Source organism: Alligator mississippiensis, chromosome 8 (genome assembly GCF_030867095.1).
Source record: "Alligator mississippiensis isolate rAllMis1 chromosome 8, rAllMis1, whole genome shotgun sequence".
Classification (NCBI taxonomy): domain Eukaryota; kingdom Metazoa; phylum Chordata; order Crocodylia; family Alligatoridae; genus Alligator; species Alligator mississippiensis.
Genome location: NC_081831.1, coordinates 21603264 through 21624512, shown reverse-complemented (window position 1 = coordinate 21624512; position 21249 = coordinate 21603264). Strand labels below are relative to the sequence as shown.

Genomic DNA, 21249 nt, shown 5'->3' with positions numbered 1-21249 from the left:
AAGCTCACTCCAGCAGATGCTGTGAAGGGACTGCACAAAACTGTGTATAAGGAGGAGAGATACATGAATATAAAAGCAGAAGGTAGGGCAGTGCTGGGAGAGGCAAACATGCAAGCAATAAACCCATGGGAATGAAGTCACAAGAACTAATCCAGGTAATGAGAGAAGCCTCCATGGTCCCTGTTTAAACCACACTTGATACAATCCGGTCTGTGGTTGATTTCTTGTTCCAGTTTCCAGCTCAGATTGTTTTTTAAAAGTTTGCTGCCTGAGAACAGCCGTCCTCGGGTCAGTGATGTGGTGTCCTGGGAGGTTTATGTGTTCTGTCACAGGCCTTCATGTCCTTCTGGTGTGGGTGTCAGATTCGTATTTGCTCATTCTGCCATGTAAAGATCGTTCCATCTGTGAGCAAGTGATGGCAGCATACACGGCATTGGTAGGATTGCAAATCGGATGTTATAATTTGTGTTATTTGATCCAGTGATGATGTGGTCTGTATTGATGTTGGGGCACAGAAGGCAGCTGGATCTACTGCACAGCTTTGTGCCTTAGTGAGACTGGGAGCTAGGTAGCCTGTTGCATGAGAGATGCAGTTTGAGGCTGGGGGGGCTGCTTAGAGCCAACAGCAGGTTCCCATTTTTTCAACCATTATGGGGGAGGGAGTATGGATACACTAACTAACAGGTTATTCCTGCTGCTGCTTGCTGACCAACCCCCTGTTGCTCTTTTGTTCTGCAGGGCAGTAAATGGTTTTGACCAAGGCCCGCCGCCAGGCATCGGATCCTCCAGACCATCTTCAGCTCCAGGAATGCTCCCTCTGAGTGTATGAACAGCCAGGAGGTTGGGTTTGGACTTTGAATCATTTTCTCAGACAAACAAGAACTGCTTCTAATTCCTTCCTGTTACTGCCCCTTGCCGTGCAGAATGGCCCTGCTGCCTGCCTGCTGCCCAGAGGAGACCCCAGCGCACACACCCTTCACTCAACTGTAAAAGAGTTTATTTTCTCCTCTTCCCGTAGTGAACATTCTCTAACATGGTCACATCTATTCTGAGTCACATAAGCTGATAAGTGTATTATTCTGTTTCACTGGTCACAGGAGTCTCACTGCTTAGAACTTGACAAGTCAGTCCTAAACCCTTGGTAACTTTTCTATCTTAGGTTTAATAGAGCACACACTCTGACTGACTCTACTTACAAATCCTGCCCCCACCAGCAACCTGGCTTTATGACGCACGCAGCCAGGGTGCTATCAGGAATGATTTTAAAGGGATGTTTGGTAAGGTTTAGACATTAATCCTACTGGACATTTGCATCTTGGATTAATACTCCTTGCCTCAAATAAATTTAATCTTCCTTGTTAATGAAACTTTTATGCATCAAAGGAGTCTTGATTTGAGACCTAAACAAGTCACCAATTTGATTGGTATAGCCCCTCAAAAGCATTCAAACTGTTCAAGTCTGTGTAATATATAAAGACTAGATTTTATAGTGTCACCTATGGGCTTTTGTGACAGTTTTGGACCATTATGTACCTTGTGGGTCTTTAAAGCAATGTATTTGTGCAATTTCTCTGTCTTTATATGTGCCTCAAAGTTGGTGGATTTTAAAATGAACAAGGAAGCCTGACAGTGGTTTGGTCTGTGGGTTTAAAAATATTCCTGTCCAATCTATTCCATCACATCCATTTAGCTTTGCAGATTCAATTTCTAGGAGCTCTGTGGCTCATTTACAAATGCTGACTAAGACTCTTGCCCACGAGGAAGAGAGGGCGGTGCAGATTCACCACGTCCCATCAGGGTTTTGTACATCCCTTTTTCCTGTGCATCCTTTGCTGCATTTGACTGTTTACATTTGTTTTATTGTATATAGGTTTGTAAACATAATATCTTTGCCTAAGATATTTGTATATAACTTGGGCTTTGTAGCTTTATTTATTCAGAATCTCTATGGCATGTTTAAATAAGATGGCATACCATTAATACAGCGGCACCAAGATCATGTGGTCTAAAAAGAGAGAGAGAAATCTTTCAAAAATAAAGTTCTTTTAATGTGGAACCAGTGGCTTTTTCAGAAAAGTAAGTTGAGATCATGTTCCATGTTTTTACCTCTGATGGATCCTTTCCTGAAAAGCAGCCAGTTTGCTGAGCTGGTCTCGGAGACAACAAACAATTTCAGGCTTCATGTGAGAATTGAAGCAGATTCACTCACTTTCATGGGGGTGTTCATAACTACAGAGGCCTTTGGAAGAGTCTGCAGCCTACAGCAGCAGCTGGGGTAAAATAGAGTAACCTTTTCCCTGGTCTGCCAAATGCCGTTATGTTTTCTGTCTTCCTGTGCCATTAGAGAACTTTACCTCACCTTTCCATCTCCAGAATAGGACAAGGTGGGCTTATATTGTCAGATGTGGTCCCAGAATAAAGAAAGAGTGTGCACCTATCTTTTCAAGAGAATCACTTGCTTGTTAAATTTGTGTTTAGCTTTTCCAATAATTTGGATCAGGCAGGGTGGGGGCAACAACATGCTCATAGCTGGGAGGAGAGAGAGAGGCTAGACCCCCCTTTGAGCTGTTGCTGGATTCTTCAGATCCTGAATGCCTCAACCTCCTGTTGGATATAATCGTTGATGATGACATGCATCTTTCTGCACTTTGATTTGGTATATGTTAATGAAGGGGCTGGCTATAAAGACCTCCACAACTAAACGCAGAGGTCTGTGATAAGGAATTTCAACTGTATCGCTTCTGGATATCAGGTCTTGTTTCTCCATTCACTGTTTAACATTGTTTAACCGTGATAGTTTTCAGATTTTCACTCAGGTTTCAACTCAAACTATTGCTGTAACATACCAACCACTGAAACTTCCTTAGCCTGACGAAGGGTTTTTGAACCCAAAAGCTTGCTTAATAACTATTCTCCAGCTATTTGGGTTGGTCTAATAAGAGATACCAGATTCACCCAAGGAACCTTGTCTGCCTATGCCCTAAGAAATAGCACTTAGTGTTAAGTCAGCAGTGCTCAACATTTTGGCCTTGCAGGCTGGATGAGTGACATGGAGCTGGTCCATGGGCTAGATGCCACATGGGGTCAGTGTGGGTATAGTCTGTAGGCTCATGTGCTGGATCCAGCTAAAGAGACACTGCAGGCTGGCACAGTCTGGCACATGGGGCTGGAAATTTTGTGGTGGGGGTGCAGTAGCTGCATTAATGACTGGCTTTAGCAGCCAAGACAAAGTTGCTACCACACTTCTGGACCTGTAGGGAGTCCCACGTGCTTGCTAACATGGCCCTGGAGGCTGGATTCAGCCAGAGGTTGAGCATTAACTAGTTTAAATTATTTCATGTGTTGCATAGTCTGTTAGTTGTTGCAGAGCAGCTCCTGAATGCAGTGCCATTTATCTGCCCACATATGAATTTCAATTGAATTTCAAATGATGGAGAGTATCTACTAAAACTGCAATATGTAATCATGGGTTAACCATGTTAAAGCCCCAAGAGGTTTAGGACAGACCCTTTATGTACAGAGGTCAGCATAAAATCAAACCAGTAAGGAGGGAATAGGCGGCTTCCAGTCATATTTTTGTTTATTAAATTTTATGTCAGCATCAAGAGAGGTTTTCCTGTAAGTAAAAAGAGCAGGCATCCAGATCTATAATGAATAAATTTATTGTCTTACAAAAATCATTGTCTAGAAATATGGGTATACAAGAAAACAGGATATTTGCAGTCAGATGCTTGGTGGTCAACAGCCAGTTTGATTAAAAATATCCAAACACGCACAACAAAACCTTTGTAACAGATGTTAAAGCTTTTAACCAAAAAGAAATTATTATTTTGAGCATGTGGCAGAGGAACGAAATTTCATAGTTAACACTGATTCATTGTCACTGAATATCAATAATACCACTTTGACTAGAGGTACATGATATGAAGCAGTCAAAAATTAATACATTAAGTCATTGTTATATAGGCAAATTATATATGTAACATTGTCTTAGTACTGTAGTGTCTAAGGCACTTTAATGACAATTTTGCAGCTATTTAAACAAAAAAAAGAAGGCTAACTATTTGCTGTAATACTGTTCAAAAGAAAAAAAGAAAAGAAAGGATTCACATCGACTGGCATGTCAACTCAGACAAGTAATATCGACCTTTTAACCTCTGTAAACCACAGCCTCCAAACAAGCTAGAAGTGTCATACAGTACAGATGGTCCTGCCATTTTATGTTCATAACAGCAGGCAAGTGTGCCTACTCTATATTAGTGACACTAGGCTGGCTAAGGTAGCCATAAGGTGAAAACTTCTTTGCTATGAAACTATCACATCAAGGGGAAGAAGCAGCTCTTCAGCTCCATGTTCCAAAGACTAAATCAGCCACAAAATAATAGGCTCAAGATAAAAATTAATGGATGTTGTATGTTTATTATCACTTAACTGGTGTTCATATTATACTAGCCTTAATATGTACAGCTGTCTTGGGAGCAGTGATAGCAGGTCTACACATGCAAAATACTGTAGTGATTAAGACTGGTGAAGCTACTGTAATTCACCTTTATTGTCCATGTACTAACTGATAAAATCAGATACTGAGAACACTTCAAAATCTTATTGCAGGTTAAAAATGGATACTACTCATTCAACCCTAGATTTCTCCTCTTAATACTTTCCAAGGCCTTTTCACAGTTCACTTGCTGATTGTGTGTTGATCACAACAGCTGGGAGAAAAAGAAAGATACAGATGCAGTTTGGTCTTTAATGTTCCAACATACTTGATACAGCCATGGGCCATGATGAGCCAAAAAGAAATGGAAGGGTGGTGTTTGTACAGCAAAGCATGCACAGTAATGATAACAGGTCTGCCCCAACCAACTACCATCTGGGAATGAAGTTTCTGAATCGGAAAAAAAAAAGTTTTATCCTTCGCATGATGCTTTATAAAATGGCTTTACAATGAATATCTGGAAAATAGATGCACTGAACAGAGACAATTTCATTTAGTTTACTATATATAAAAAAGCAGTTGTACCTGTATCTTAAGCTGGGTACAGTATGGTGAGGCTAGACAGCCTTAAGACAGAGTTGACTTATGATATGTAACCTTGTAGCATGCCAATTTTATCTAAGGCAGATTTATGGCCACAAGGCAGTTTCGTGGTCAGAAATAAGTCCTCCTCACTCCACTGACTATTATGAAAAAGGTCTCTGCATGCAATGGTGCGATTTGGCTCTACTCAGCTTGGGCAGGCTGCATTTCATTGATATCACTGCCTTTGCTTTCTGCGTCGTCGTCTGAAAGTTCCAGAGAAGCACCTTCAATGTGCAGCTGGCGTCTTCCAGATCGACTTGAAGTGAAGGTGATCGGGCCGCCCCTCCTGAAAGAAGACCAGCAACTGGTGACATGAAGAACCTTGTTCACCCCCTAGCCTGTGGTATACTGCAAAGTCACCAACCCATATAACCCAGTAACTCAACAGCATCCACAGTTCTTATAACGAGATGCCTGGATATTCTACACTGAAGAAACCTGAAACCCCCTTTTTGCTGGTCCAGAAAATGTGCTATGCCCTTCAAAACATAGGATGCTACTCTCCATTTCAATTCAGATCTTTGGCTTAAAGGGCATTTAAAATCACAAGTTGAGCAAGTTCAATACTGACATAAAGAATCAAATTATTCAGAATGGTACCAAGATTCAAGAACTAATTTCAAAGAGAAATGGGCTCTCCATGCTACTGAGAAATACTGACTACTAATTTATGTTTGTCTTGTGGAGAATAAATGAAATACATACGCTTCAATGCAGCAGCCAACACCTTCACTTAGTGCCATGACACACATGCACACAGTTTTCACAAGTGTCCAGGTCAGCTGCTCTCTGTTCTTAAACGCTCTGCTGTGATCTCAAAACCTACTCAGTTTTACTACTAGAATTTTGAAGCCAGTTTTTCCAACCAAACTGGTTCTCAGAAAAGATACTGAAATGCATTTATGCCAGGACAAGGTAGAAACAATTTACCTGCAACTTAAGTGACAAAAAAATGAGTCCTCTTCCTAACAATATTTGCGTATGGCTGAATCATGTCACTGACAAACCAAAGAACATGGGCGATGTGTGTGGGGGGGCCTAGGGGGGGCACGTGCCACCCCCTGAGATTGGCCCTTGCTGGTCGTGGAGTGGGGGTGCTGAAAGAAATGCCAGCAGCAATTCTGGTTTTGCTGCCGGCACTTCTGGGGTTGGCAACTGGCCAATGGAGGACCCCCCAGTCAGCTGCTGGGGCACCCGCCCCCATTTGGTGATTGGCTGCTGGGGGACCCCCAGACTCGGGAGGCACCAGTCGCCCATGCCAAAGAACATGTCAGTGTTGATACCAAAGTGTTTGACTACAATACAAGGATATACATGGGTTACTGACATGGTCCACCCTTGCTCCTTAGGAATTACTATTCCTGGCAGACTCCCATTCTTAACTTTCTTACAGAATTAAAGGCTCTACAGAGGCACTTCCAGTTATAGCTGTTCAGTAGGCCTGTGCAAAGTGGCTAGTATTTGCTTTGGATTTGGTTGATTTGGGGGACAGCGAATTGATTTGGTGATTTGAATCACTGTCCCAAATCGATTTGGCTGAATCTGATTTGGAGATTTGGCTCCTGCCGAATCAGCCAAATCTCTGAATCACACAGGCCTATCCCCTGCTCGCTCTCCCAGCCTGGCAACAGCTGCCTCGCCCGCCCCAGCTTCCAGCACTTGGGGAAAAAACCCCCTGACTCACTGGGTGCTGCCAGGTGGGGGGTGATCCCCACTGCCCCACACTGTATGGGGGGCTCCGTCACGAGTCTCCTGACCCCTGCCTGCTCCCCCAGCCCCGGCTGCCCGGCTCGCCCAAGCTCCTGGTCCTTTAAAAACAAAAGCAACAAACAAACAAACAAATGAAGCCCATACTCACTGGGTGCTGCCTGGCAGGGGGCGATCCCCACTCCCCCCACTGCCTTGTGCCATGTGGGGGGCTCTGCATGAGCCCCCAGAAACCCCGAGGCTGCTGCAGGAGCCAGTTAGTGCAGGTTTGTTTGTTTATTTTTCCTTAAAGGGCCAGGAGCTGGGGCAGACGGGGCAGCTATGACAGGGGGGCTAAGGGGGGACAGGGGGGCTTGTGGCAGAGCCCCCCTGTCCCCCCTGGGACACACTGGGGCAGTGTGGGGTGGCAGGGATTACCCCTGCTTGGCAGCACCTGGTGAGTAGGGCTTTTTTTTAAAACCACCAGAAGCTGGGGCAGGTGGGGCAGCCATGGCAAAGGGCTGGGAGAGCTGGAGGAACAGGCAGGGGATGAGGCCTGGCGGGGGTCCCCTCCCTCTTCATCCAGCCCCCTCTGCCCCACCCCCTACTTACCAGCATGGAGTCCGGGTCCAGCTCCCTGCTGCACGAGGCAGGGACTGCCGAATCGCCAAAGCTCTCCAAACCTTTTCTGAAGATTTGGAGAGCTTCAAATTGATTCACACCTTTTAAACCGGTTCCCTGATTCAATTCAGATTTGGAGATTCATCCGGCAAATTGGGCCGAACCTCCTCTTAATTGAATCAGCACTCAAAGCTTCGCACAGCCCTACTGTTCAGCAGAAAACCCTGCCATCTTGGAAGCTCCATTTTAAAGGGAGTTGCTACAGCTGCTTCAAAACTCAGAATCATAAAGAATCATAGGAATAGAGAACTGGGGGTTGAAAGGGACCTCCATGGGTCATCTATTCTAAACCCCAGCCTGAGGCAAGATCATCCACCATATCCTGGAAGCAAGCATGTGGAGATGATCAAGGGCTTGGAAAATAAGTCATTTGAGGCTTCCACTATCACAGCCTGCTCTTTTGTAGAGAGACAGTGGTCTGCTGGGAAGAGACGGCCTCCACCTCACTTCACTGGGGAGGAATCTGCTCTCCTCAGCCAGAATGGCTGACCTGCTCCACCTGGCTTTAAACTAAGCCCACCAGCAGATGGGTGGACAACCACCAAAGCAAGCCCACTAGACAACAACTACAAAACCAACAGGTTAGGGCACCCAAGGGAATCCACTCCCCCCCCAACCCTGGAATGGTGTCCTCCTGGGAATGCAAAGAAGCCTAGGGCTTCCAATGGGATGCTTGTGTGTCTGTACACCAATGCCAGGAGCTTAAGGAACAAACAGGAGGAACCGGTCCTCCTACTACACAAGAATGACTACGATCGCATAGGAATAATGGAGACCTGGTGGGACTCCACCTGTGACTGGGTCACAGGTATACAGCTATACCCTATATAGAAGACATCACGCAGATAAAAGAGGTGGGGGTATAGCTATGTTAGAATATGTGGGAATGTGGCACAGAGGACACAATGGTAGGAGTCTACTAACGACCTCTTAACCAGGAACAAGAGCTTGACCAGGAATTAGCCAGGGGACAAGCTGAGGCTACACGCTCTCAGAGCACGGTTGTCATGGAAGACTTCAGCTACCTGGACATCTCATGGGAAGAGCACTCGGGCAAATCCGAATGGTCACAAAGCTTCCTCATGTGCGTGGACGAACTCTACCTGATCCAAGAAGTCTATGGACCAACAAGAGGTAAAGTGCTACTGGACCTGGTACTGGCTAAAGGGGGTGATCTAGTCAGCAACCTAAAACAAAACAAAAATCAAAGGAAAGCTGGGAGACAGTGACCACGAGCTGATTGCTTTACTATCCATCGCAAAGCTGGCAACTTCAGTCAGCAATGCAGAAGTCCTCGACTTTAGGAAAGCAGACTTTGATAAGCTCAGGAGACTTGTTGACAAGGCCCTAAGGGACCGTGACCTGACAGGGAGAGGAGCCCAAGAGGAGTGGTTGCTCCTTAAGGGAGCGATCCTGAAAGCACAAGGGATGTTCATCCCATCTTGGAGGAAAGGTAGCAAAAGGGCACAGCAATCCCCCTGGCTCATCAGGGAACTCATGGACCTCCTACGCCAATAAAGACAGGCTTATAAAGGATGAAAAATAGGAATCGCCACAAAGGAGGAGTATTTTGCACTGGTCTGTACGTATAGGGAGCAAACCAGGAAAGCTAAGGCTCCACCTGGCTACAAGCATCAAGGACAATAAAAAAGTCCTTTTTCAGATGTGTGGGGAGTTGGAAGAAAAGCAAGGGTAACATTGGACCCCTGCTAAACCAACTGGGACAACTGACACTCAGGAAAGAGCCACCCTGCTTAATGGGAACTTTGCATCAGTTTTTCCAATCAACCCAAAGGAACCACCCTGCCTAGCATGATGTGGGATAGCCAGGGTGAGGGTGTATTTATACCTAGCATGGGGGAATGCCTGTTCACCAGAGCTCCCCAAGGGAAGACAAGGTCCAATGGTCTCAAACTCCTCCAAGATGGCTTTAGGCTGGACATAAGGAAAACCTCCTTTACTGTCCGAGTCCCCAACACCTGGAATAGACTGCCTCCAGAGGTGGTGTAAACACCTCTGGACTCTTAAGAAATGTTTAGACACTTATGTTGCTGGGATCCTTTGACCCTAACTGACTTCCTGCCCCTTGGGTAGGGGGCTGGACTCTATGATCTTCCAAGGTCCCTTCCAGCCCTAATGTCTATTAAATCAGGAGGGGCTGAAGGAGCTAGGCATGTTCAGCTTATGGAAAAGGCACTTAAGAGAACATGATGGCCATCTTCAAATACTTGAAGTGCTGTCATAAGAGAGCAAGAACCTCTTTCACTGCAGAGTGACTAATGGCTTGAAGTTACAGCAGAGTAAGTTTAGATTGGATATCCAGAAAAACTTCACTGTGTTAGGGCAGTGGGATAGGCTGCCTAGGGAACGTGTGGAATCTCCATCACTGAGGTGTTCCCGAAGTTGCTTCCATACCCCTGCCCTTTTCTGCTATAGGTGTCAGGGTGTTTTTAAGCCTTCCCAGGGCATTGGGTGTTGGCTACAGCCAAAACAGGACCGTGGCTGGGGTGTACCAATGTTTCTGCTGGGACCAAAGCCAGAGGTTCCTGACTAGAGGCTCAGGGTCAGACTGATCGCCATTTTTGGGGTCAGGAAGAAAATTTATCCCATGGCCAGATTGGTATGGACTGTGGGGTTTTTTGCCTTCCTCTGTAAGGTGGGGGGAGGGTGGCCCTGTACCTGGGACCTCTTGATCATACACTGACAACATTTTATAGCAGGACATTGGCTGTCGTGTTTCCCCTGTTTTACCTGCTTTGGAGACTGCTATCATGTCCCCTCTTACATGCCTTTTTTGCAAGCTGAACATGCCTGGCTCCTTCAGTGTCTCCTTATACAACTTCTTTTCCAAGCCCTTGATTAACTTTGTTGTCCATGTCTGGACCCTCTCTAACTTTTCCAGGTCCTTTTTGAAATGTGGAGCCTAAAACTGCCCATGATACTTTAGAAGAGGCCTAGCCAGTGCCCAGTACTCCAGCATCTTGCACCTAATGCTTTTATTGAAGCATCCCAAAACTACATTTGCCCTTTGTGCAGCTGTGCAACTTTACTTTGTCTCCTAAATGCCTAAGTAAAACACATTCATGCCCAGAGCCAAGGTACACAGATCAGGATTGCTTACCTTAGCCTGTTTTTCAGAGTGCTGACCTCCCGGCTCAGGCCCTCATTAGCCTCTGTTGCATCATCCAATTCACGCTGAAGTTTACGTCTGGAGGCATTTGCACGTGTGGCTTCTTCTTCAGCTTCCTCTAGCTGCCGTTTGAGCTGCTTCATTCTGGCATTTGCCTTCTCCATCTAGAAGACAGAGCCAGGCTGTCACCATTGAGTTTTATTCAAAAGGGTTCAGAAGCTGTAATCTAGTGATTTTAGGGATTAGTGGGGAAGGGGGAAACAGTGGATAGTTTGTCTTTCAGTCCTTGCTGAGGATGTTGATCTTAACAGAGAGAAATAGACTTGCATTAGGCTACAGGTTACATTATGCAAACCCCAAGTAAACAGCTAAAATTCACTACTGTAGACAATGCAGAAGTATCAGCTGTTTAACCCAGGGACATGTTTTGCAGGATGCAATGGAGGGAGGCACAGTTGTTGCACAGACTGAGGTGGAAGGAAAAGCTGATGCATCTTGCAGCTGATTCTCCATATCTGTCAGGTGCAGCATCCTTCCTGCCTGCCTAGACCACAACCTCCAGTCTTGGCAAGCCAGTACTGCTGCATTAATTGCAACACAGGATCCTAGAGGGGTTGTTAAATACAGGGCCCCTGGGCTTTAAGGGGTCAGTTTAAGGAGATGGCAGCACTAGATTCAAGGCAGACTAGTGACAGAACGTGTAATGGTTCTAGTTGCTGGTAACTTCCCACAAGCTGCTTTGGCAACCAGAACTTCCAAGCACTCAGTTATTGCTGTTAGGTTATCCAAATAGTTCTGTAAGGCATTTGTAGCTGCTGTTGAACTATTTTTGGGGAATGGAAGTCAAAGTCACTGATGAAGGCCCTTTCTACTTGGCTGGAGACACCAGAGCAAGTCCCATTCAAGGGCAGAAGGTAAAGAGAACAGAGGACACTACAAATTCCCAGCAAGAGACAGGGTACAGACTGCCCCAGCTGGAGGCAGAAAAGCTAGAGCATTGGTAAACATGGGCAGAGACATCGAGTGAGCCATGACTTGCTGGCAACTGCTCCAGACAAGCTGGCACTATGCTCTCATTGTTCCTATTTGAACTTGGGGATCCATCAGACAGCTCTGCCAGGTAGCATTTTTTTTTTTTTTTTTTTAAAACACAAATTAGTCTCTTTAGGAGATCAGTATTTGTACCCAGGGCTACATTAACCCTTTAGCGGGCCCTAGGCAAACTCATGGGCCCTGGGCTGGTCGAGACCCCCCTCCCCAACCCAGTGGGGCTGCCCATGGGGAGTGGGGCTCAGAGCCACCGCTGGGAAGCAGCCACGGCAGTGGTGAGGCTGGCAGAGGGGAAGGGAGGGGGAAGCACACAGGGCCACTTGCACCACCACTGTGGAGGGAAGAACCTGGGGGGCCCCCCAGAGTTCACGGTCCTAGGCATATACCTAGTTTGCCTATGCATTTATCCAGCCCTGTTTGTAACAAAATCCTGAGCCTGGCACATTCATAGACACTGCCATTGGGAGCATGGCTCTACGACTTCACTTACCTGCTCTTTGTACTGGTCAGCATGCCGACGCTCATCCTCCACCTGCATGAAAACCTCTTTCAGCTTCTTTTCTGTGCGACGTACCAATTTGTTAGCAGCTGCTCTTTCCCTACGAAAATACATTGTCATAATCACCACGTCAATAAAACTGAGCAACAAAGTGTTGGTTGGTTTGCTCCATTTCTACAGCACACCAGTTATACATCCTGGAGGAGATCTTTTAATTTATCAAGCTTTGAGTTGCCCTTGGAATTATTATGTCCAGTTTTGACTGCAGGCAGAAAAAACAAACTACTGCTTTAAAAGGGGAAGGGGACTTACTGGTCATGAAAGCATCAACTAATCTGTAACCACTTTGTCTGCTCCTATCGTGCAGAAGATGAAGCTAAACACTGGAATGAAAACTGCTGAGTTACTGTGATTTAGCTTTTCCTTACCATGGGACAGACAGTGGACAGTGGACACATGAAATAAATGTAAGGAATCAGCTTGAAGTGCAGTAAATTCTAATCCATTCAACTGATGCATCTGTTTCACCAGTCTGCGAGTGCAGTTGTGTTGGTTGTAATTGAAGCACAACTTATCAGCACAGAAACTGTTAGTTTAGATGATCCAAACTAAAACATGGAAGCATTTGTTCTTTGGGACAGGGCTTAAAAGGGGAGAGTACAACAGTTTATGTTGAAAGAGGAGTTGCATCCGACTGGAAAGCAGTTTCTAGTGGTGTTCCTCAGAAATTGGTCTTGAAGCCTCTCCTGTTTAACATTATTAGCAACCTTGTTACTAGAACTAGATGAAATTTGTTGATGGCACTAACCTGGGAGGCACTGCCAACACAGGGGAGGACCCAATAAGTATACAGGAAAATTTAAATTCTCATGGAATGGGTTATTAGACATGGAATAAAGTTGAACAGCATGAAGTATAAAGACATGTATTTAGAGACCAATACAAGGGACTCTGGCTAGAAGATGGGGCCATAGATTTGAGACAACTAAAGACAGATACTCAGATCTGTTGGATGCCCATAAGTCACAAGTGCAACACAGCTTTAAAAAAAAAAAAAAAAAAGGCTAAATGCCATCCTAGGACATATTAGGCAGCTTATATGCAGAAGAGACAAAGAAGTACTAATATCATGGTACAAGGAACAGATAAAAACCCCATTTAGACTATTATGAACAGTAAAGTTAAAAAAAATTACCTTAACATTAGAATGGATTCAAAGAAAGGTTAAAGAAATGGAGACCTTTTTCTTATTAAAAAGATGAGAAGTGTTTGGCTTGTTCAGCCTAAAAATACATCAAGAAGGGATGTGATTATTACCCTTTACAAGTACATTCATGGAGTGAATGTTAAGGAGGGAGTAGAGTATTTTAGGCTAAAAATTACCACTAAGATCAAATGGCTACAAACTGGCTATGGTGAAACTAAGATGGAAAATAAAGAGATTTCTATTGCATTGTTCCAGTTTTACATATTATAAAGTGTATTTAAAGCAGATCCTATATTTCCAGGTTTAATTTTAGGAAAAAGCAGCTTTTCTTTTTTCTTTTTTAAATATTTTTGGAAAAAATCTGTAATTACAGATTACAGAAAAGTATGGCTGGAAGGACCTCAAGAGGTTACCTAGCTAGAGACCTCAAAATGCTATTGAGCTTATAAAATTCCACAGGAGAATCAAATAATCAAAGAAAACACCTGAAATGTACTGAAATATTAAAAGGCTGCATTGAAAAAAATCTGACTTGGCATTTTAGTTGCATATACAAAAATGCTGCAAGCGCAAAAGTCAAGACTTAGGGGGCTAATTATAGGTCAACCCCCACATAAAAGGCAAGTGCAATTTTTATGGTTCTTCTGGAGGGTAAAAAAGGTAAGCATATAATCAGAACAAAACAAACTAATCACAAGAATGAAGTTTTGAAATGATCTTCTAAGCCAAGCAGTGCAAGCCCAAAACCTGACTTGCTTTGAGAATGAACATGGTAAGTTTACAAGGGATTGTATGATAGGACAGGGAATTTTGGGACAACCACAATAGATAAAGAATTGTGTATCTGCAATTCCCATGTTGGAATACAGAGGTAACTTTCTGGCAGCATGGTAGGTGTTTGTAATCCCATATTTCACGGGCCTTTTCTGGTTGTCAATATGGGCCAGAAGGGAATTTCCCATCCTTTCCCCCAGGAATCCTACTGCCTTCTGGAAGGGTTTTCCCCCCCCATTTTCCTTTAAGGCACTAGGTTATCATCCACAGTAAAGTCTGGAAGTTTGACAGAGTCGTGTTGATGGTCTTGCCAGTACTTAGAAAATGTAGTATATCTACACACTGCTTGCTCAAGTGTTAAAGCTGAAGAGGCTTGGCTACATTGGTATGATTCCTGGCTTGTCCACACGTAACAAATCAGAATGTAACAGCTGCTACCTTTTGAAATGTTTCCCTTTTGAAACAGCTCCAAAAGTATGTGTCCATACCTCTGGAATCCTCTCCAGACATCATATTCCAGTAATTTATCATGTGATAAAAATGGCAAGCCAGCCAAAAAGATATTACTCATTAAATACGGAACATCTTTGGGGCCGGTTTGTATTGCACTTTTATCTGAATGTGTGGCACATTAGTTTAAACCACACATGGGAAACTACTGCCCCATGCCCTTTAAAACATGCCAGGTTCCCCCTAAGTCAGTAAGTTTAAAGGGCTGTGTGCAGCCTGGGACTGGTAAGCAGCTTCTTTTTGAGCCCAGGTTCCCCGAGTCCAACATGGGATAGGAACTGAGGAATTTTATCCCAGATCTCAAAAGCTGCACCTTCTGTCATGCCAGATGTTCTAGGTTTAGCATGGCAGGACACAATTTTTGTGATCCAAGATAAAGTTCCCCAGATCCCATCCCATGATCAATTTAAAGTCTCAAGTAGGATCTAGAAGTGCCTGGCTAGAGGCCTTGTTCTCACTGGGTCACACCAATCACCAAATTTGGTATCAGGAAGGAAGGAAAGAAGGTCAGGAGATTTTTTTTGGCTTTTTCTGTGATGTGGGACATGGTGCTTTTCCTTGGCTATTCTGGGCATAACTTCAACTATAACTCTGTCATTACTGTCACTGGACATTGGCCATTCCCTCATCTCCCCTGCTTATGTGTAGCATGTTATAGGGCATTCTTGATATTTCAGCTCTTGTGTCTTGCAGGTGTGCATGAAGGTCTGCAGTAGCAATTTTGGGGATCCCTTGGTTAAGTGATGGCTCTCCAAAGTGCTTAGCAAAGGGCCAATGTGACCAATGAAGAGTTTCAGCAGTTTCTTTTTCAGAAGATATTGATCTTGAAATTCTGCAGGTAAACAAAATATAAATCCTCAATCCGTTTATGATAGCTGGTCCAAAAGTTTCCATTTGGCAACTGATTTGTAGCTAATAAACTCCAATTCCTAGGGCTGAGATGTGAAATTTTTGAACCCAAGGTAACTCCCTCTAGGACGATGAAAATGTTGACCACAGTGTTACCTCTATGTTCTTTGAGTTAACAAACATTTCTTACTTTGCTTCCTGCTCAAGCTGTTCTTCGAGCTGTCCAATCTTGGCTTCCAGGGTAGAAATTGTTGCCTTGAATTTAGACTTCACTGATCCTTCCAGCTCCTGCAACTTGGCTTTCAGCTCCTTGTTTTGTCTCTCCAGCTGCTGGCGGGCATTTTCACTCTTCTGTGCAGCACTCCGCTCTCCAGCCAGCTCAGAATTCAGTGTATCAACCTTTTGGATGGGAAGCAGCATTGGTCATTTAATACTGTTCAAAACCTTTGCTCATTTACTATGCACTTAAAGGGAGCTTAAAGTACCCAAAACAGCACATGCCAATAACTGCTTCACACCTGCAGTGTGGTCTTACGGAACCGATCATTGAGGAGTTCCATATTACTTTGTTCTTCTTCAAGCTCTTCCTCTAGCTGTGCGATACGGGCTTCCAGGCGGCGCTTCTCATCCAACAAAGCTGATCTAAAAGGAGAAAGTACATGGGGCATTACACAGATTGACCAGGTATCATGGTAACCACTTCATTACTTTTAAGAGAGTAGCAAATTCTCTAATGGGGCTCAATATCCAAGCCAGCAATTCCCCTCATCACAGGGCAATACAGAACGTGCAAGGTTATTAATGGGAGACAGTCACCACTGTTTTCAAGTCTTCCTGATAAAGTGACATTACATTTGATAACTTACTTTCCAGAAGCACTATTTGCAATCTCATCTGCCAACTCATCCCGTTCTTGCTCTGCATGACGCCGAGCTCTTTCAGAGGCAGCAAGTTCCTGCAAGGGTTTGAGAGAATATGCATCAGCTTTCGCAGCACTTAGTGCTAACTCTCTCAGAAAGTTTTGTAAATATTAATTCAGCTTCCTAATACTACTGGGACATAATAAAAAGTATTGTATCTGATTTAATCAATGCTAGGAAAAAAACCCAACATCACCAGAAGTAGGATGTGCAGAACCTTGGTGGATCAGCTCCTTCCTAGCTGTTAACCTACACCCCGAGATTGTCCTTGGAGACTTGCTTATCTGGTTTTCCAAAACTGCAGAAGTTGACTTTTCCTTATTAACCAATGATAAATACTGAAAATATTTAAATTGATCCTTAATTTAGATTCTGTATACAGTCTGAAGGCAATTGACAGCTTACATGATTTACACTATAAGCATCTTTTATGGAAAAAATTCTAATTAGTGAAGCTCAGCAATGGCAAGCTACTCCCTAAACAGCAATTTATAGAGCAGCAAAAAAATGTTGCATATGTTAGCTGCTATATTGAGCATATCTAGTTAATGCAAAACTAAGATAAACATACGAGTGCCTTAAAAAATTAAGGCTAATGGAAAAACCTAACACAAGCACCAGGAAACTTAAATACACTAATTCAACACTGCAGAATATGTTTTAAGGGGCACTTAATTTTACAAGGCCTGCAGCTTTCCATGAATGTGAGTTGACCACTTAAGAAGGAAGACAACTAAATACTTTGAAAATAAGGTATTGAGAAAAGTTATTTATGCCAATAAAGAAAAAAAATGTGTGGAGGAAAGGAACAGTGAGAGGTTTAAGAATCAAAATGTAATAAATACGAAATAATCTCAATGGGGTGGCTACATGAATATATGCTTCCAATTCTCCATTTCTCATACCAAGTACAAGATAGCTGGATAATCTCCATGCATATCACAAATGCTAAGGAAGGCCTTTAGGACCCTTCAGGAAGTAAGAACATATCTATACTGTGAAGATGGGGAAACCAAAGCAAAGCAAAGTTGAATGACTTCCCCCAGGGTAAAAAGGTACCTCTTGAAGCTGGAGTATTTCTGCTTCAAGACCCTTCAGCTTCTTTTCATTCTCTTTGGACTGAGCAAAGATCTCATCTCTGGATGCACGGGCTTCCTCCAGTTCCCGCTGGTAGTCTTTCATCTGAGCCTGGAATGTCAGAGGAGAAATACTATCCTTTGTTAGAGAATAACTATCAAGATCTGTTAAAAAAAACCCCCAAACCTTTAAGAGTTATGTATTTGTTAGCAACTTTATTAACTAGGTATTAACATATACTGAAAAGCAGACAAGCAACACTGATATAACGGTGGGGATTTATTATAGGCCCATCAAGTCAGGAAGAGGAGGTGGGTAAGGCACTTTTCAAGCAGTTAGCCAAAAATTATCCAAAAGCTATGGGATGACATGGATGGGAGACTCAATTCCAGACATCTGCCATAAGAACAACACAGCCAAATGGAAAAATCTTGAGCCTGTTTCCAACCTGTGGGGAGGACAACTTTCTGGGTGCCTGTAGATGTGAGGGGGTGCTGCTCCAACGCACCGTAATTACAGTGTGTCGAAGCAGAGGCTTGATTAATCGAGTCTGCTGGAGTCTCACATACCTCCTATGACTCAATAAATATCACTGCCAAGGGCTCCAAGATCTCCTCTGCGAGTTCCTTCAGTACCCTGGGATGAAGTTTCTCAGGTCCTGCTGACTGAGATGCTTGAATTCATTCAGACTCATGAAAAGCTCTGACTGTCTCTTGATCTCCTTCCTCAGTTTGTCCCCTTAATCTAGATAAATCCTTATTAGGTGAATGGCTTCATCATAATTTTTTTTGTGAAGACTGAGGCAAATTCACTGTTAAGTAGCTCCCCCTTCTTTACATCTTCTGTTAAGAATTCCCCCAGGATGTTTAACAGAGGACCCACAACTTCTTTTGTCTTTCTTTTCTGGCCAACGTACTTAACAGAACCGCTTCTTGTTGTTTTTAACCTCCCTTGCCAGGTGCAGCTCATTCTTTACTTTTGCTTTCCTGATTTTGTCCCTTCACGTTCTTGCTATTTTCTGGTATGCTTCCTTGGTGACCTGCCCATTTTTCCATTGCTTGTATGCTTTCCATTTGCATTTGAGGCCTCCTAGAAACTCTTGTGCAGCCACATGGGTCTCTTGCCATTTTTCCTGTACTTCCATTATGTCAGAACAGTTCCTTGCTGAGTTTCCAATACTGTACCCCTTAGAAGCTCCCAACTCTTCCAGGTGCCTTGACCCTTCAGTCTGTCTTCCCATGGCACCCATGTCTATTTAGTGCCCTCTTGAAATCTAGTGTCCTAGTTTGGTTGACCTCGTACTTTCCCCATTTCAGGATATGGAAATCTATCCTACTGTGATCACTTCCTCCCAAGTTGCCCATCAACTTCATGTTCTCCACCAATTCTTCCCTACTGGTCAAGAGCCAAAATAAATTATCTTTTTGTTGCATCCTCAACCTTTTGAAACAGAGGGTGTCTTTACACGTGCTCAGGGGGGAGGGAGGGGGCAAGCTTTAATTAGAGTGGCTCCAAGAGCTGCTCTAATTAAAGTGCCTCCAATGCCTGCTGTATGCAGTGCCCCGTGCTTCAAAAATGGCTGTGGGGGCGCTTTAACTAACAAGCTTTAGTTGAAGTGCCCTCACCACCATTTTGGAGCATGGGGACACTTGGAGGTCCCTGGCTAAAGGCCTTGTTCCTCTGCTCACAGTCAGACTAAATCACCATATTTTATGTCAGGAAGGAATTTTACCCCTGGTAAAACTGGAATGTGTTTTTTTTTTGCCCTCTGTAGTGAGGGGTGGAGCCCTCTTCCTGGTATCTCGAGCAAATATTAATTTTCCAGCAGTAGGACATTGACTTCCATAATATCCTGCTTTCCTGTGCCAGGCTGGGGAGTTGTGTTGATTTTGAGTTAGGTTGACTATATTTTTGCTAAGAGGTTAGAGAGTAGATTTGTAGAGGATGGTTTAAGGTAGGAATGATCCTGCCTCAGGCATAGCTGGACTAGATGACATCTTGAGGTCCCTTCCAGCCCTATTCCTTTATGAGTCTATGAGCATATTGACTTAATTCTGTTAACTTGGCTTGACTCAGACAAAATTAACACTTTGAGGAAATTTAAAAAAAAGCAAAGCAGCATTTATATTTGTTCCAGTTTTGAATGCTAAAATGTGAGCAAGACACAAGAACACCAACAAACAAGCGAACAAACAAAAACTGCACTTCCATTCACTATTTCATGCTTATAGCTTTGCATAACTTAGATTTAGATTCTCAAAAAAAGCTTATGACAGTTTAACAAATCACAAGAAAATTACAGAAAGAGTAAGATTACCAACCCCAACATTTAAAAGCTAGCCTCTCTTCATCTACTCCTGTGCTTCAGGCAAAAGAAGCACACTTCCTTCCTAAACCCTACCTGTCTTTCCAATCTACATTCAATCCCTCCATAAAGAAAAAACCCAACAAATCTCTACCCCTGCCATATTCTGTCCTGGTCCTATCCTCTCCCACTCCTCTGCCCCAGCCCAAGGGGAATCCCCTACTCTTTCTGCTGTGCTTCCCAAAATCATGCCTCCCTCTCTCAAAGGGAGGCCACAGCTGTCCCCAAAACTGTTCTTCACTCCCTCCATCCCTTCTCCCACCCCCAAGGAAATATATTGTTTTGGTTAAATAAAACAGAAGTAGTAATGCAGTAAGACACTCAATTTCCCTTTCTCTCTCCCTGTCAAATGGCAATGCCTTTTGATGGTGCATACCCCACAGTGACCTGTAGTGCTGGGTAAGCCCTTCCCTTTCCAGCTCAGCTGGCCATATAGTGTTTGACTGTTCACTCTTAGTCCTTCCCCTAACTCCAGGCTCAGCCTCCAGTGTGGCCACAGTGATGTTACGATCCCCTATCATCCTGAGGGTTACTGCTGTCCATGGGAGGTTGAAGGGCTCACAAGAGGAGCAGTCTTTAGCTCAGGGCAGCCTGCAGTTCTTTTTAAAGCTCACAGCTGAGTAGACACTTCCCAGTCCAGCTCGGCTGGTCATGTGGTTAAGGTATGGAACTGCACAGTTGGCCTGCGCTACTAATTTGAGTGCAACATTTAAGCTGTGGAGATATGGAGGTGTGAATTTATGTACCCAAACCTTGAGGGACCCACATGTGAACAGTAGTGCCATAATGCAAAACCTTAGGTTGAACTTTGCTTCTTCAGTATGCCAGAATCACTCTAGTGCTTAGTTAGCTATTAAGGGCATGCCTATACCACTTGCACATTGCTTTAGACAGCACTGTGCTGAAAAAGCTGTGTGTAAGCACAACCACCTGAACTGGAAGTAGTGGGCCTCTTAACAGTTGAGAAAACTTCAGTCTACCCACTGAAGTCTGCTCCAATGTGTGAGCACAGAAACAGACCCTTACTTAAAATGTTGTCTCAAATAACCATAATAGGTAGAGCACCAGCCCTGCCTATAACACGCATTCTCAAATCAGTCTTTATTAATTGGTTACTTTGCCCTTGCTACTTGAAGAAAGCCCTTATTTAGATAAATAAATGCAGCAAAGGTATAACTTTTACAACAATTTCAATTAACTTCTTCATGAAAAACACTGAATAAAAAAGGAGAAAGAACCTTTGAATAATTGTGTGCTGGTGATTTGAACTCTTGTAAAAAAAAAAAATACAGATGAAAGTGAAATTACACAAAATGTTTCAACATACTAAAATCAAGAGGTCATCCTTAGGAGAAAAAGTAAAAGTTTTTGCAAGGTACACTAAGCAAAAGTACATCAAAAAAAAAAAAGAAAAAAGA

At 43.7% G+C, this 21249-nt stretch overlaps 2 protein-coding genes across 11 annotated transcripts in view; one reads left to right on the top strand and one right to left on the bottom strand.

Moving 5' to 3' along the window:
• NDEL1 (nudE neurodevelopment protein 1 like 1) overlaps window positions 1–2056 on the top strand; it is a 62017-nt gene extending 59961 nt beyond the window's left edge. For 2 of the 4 annotated variants that reach the window (XR_002089771.2, XR_002089770.2), the window contains one exon: window positions 739–822. Coding sequence is in view for 1 of the 4 variants with exons in the window: in XM_019485709.2 (XP_019341254.1) it covers window positions 739–829 (91 nt within the window). In the remaining 3 variants the exon portion in view is untranslated. Of the gene's footprint in view, window positions 1–738 lie in introns of all 4 variants that reach the window. The other 2 variants (XM_019485709.2, XM_006277039.4) reach the window with 2 other exon arrangements.
• Window positions 2057–3646: 1590 nt separating this feature from the next.
• The window catches only part of MYH10 (myosin heavy chain 10), a 144219-nt gene continuing 126616 nt past the window's right edge, over window positions 3647–21249 (bottom strand). For 6 of the 7 annotated variants that reach the window (XM_014596011.3, XM_019485706.2, XM_019485708.2 and 3 more), the window contains 7 exons: window positions 17449–17577; window positions 16336–16424; window positions 15988–16111; window positions 15660–15868; window positions 12121–12229; window positions 10572–10744; window positions 3647–5369 (listed from right to left, as the gene is read on the bottom strand). In XM_014596011.3, coding sequence (XP_014451497.1) covers window positions 5225–5369; window positions 10572–10744; window positions 12121–12229; window positions 15660–15868; window positions 15988–16111; window positions 16336–16424; window positions 17449–17577 — 978 coding nt within the window. In that variant the 3' untranslated portion in view covers window positions 3647–5224. Of the gene's footprint in view, window positions 5370–6802; window positions 6892–10571; window positions 10745–12120; window positions 12230–15659; window positions 15869–15987; window positions 16112–16335; window positions 16425–17448; window positions 17578–21249 lie in introns of those variants that run through there. The other variant, XM_059732206.1, reaches the window with a different exon arrangement.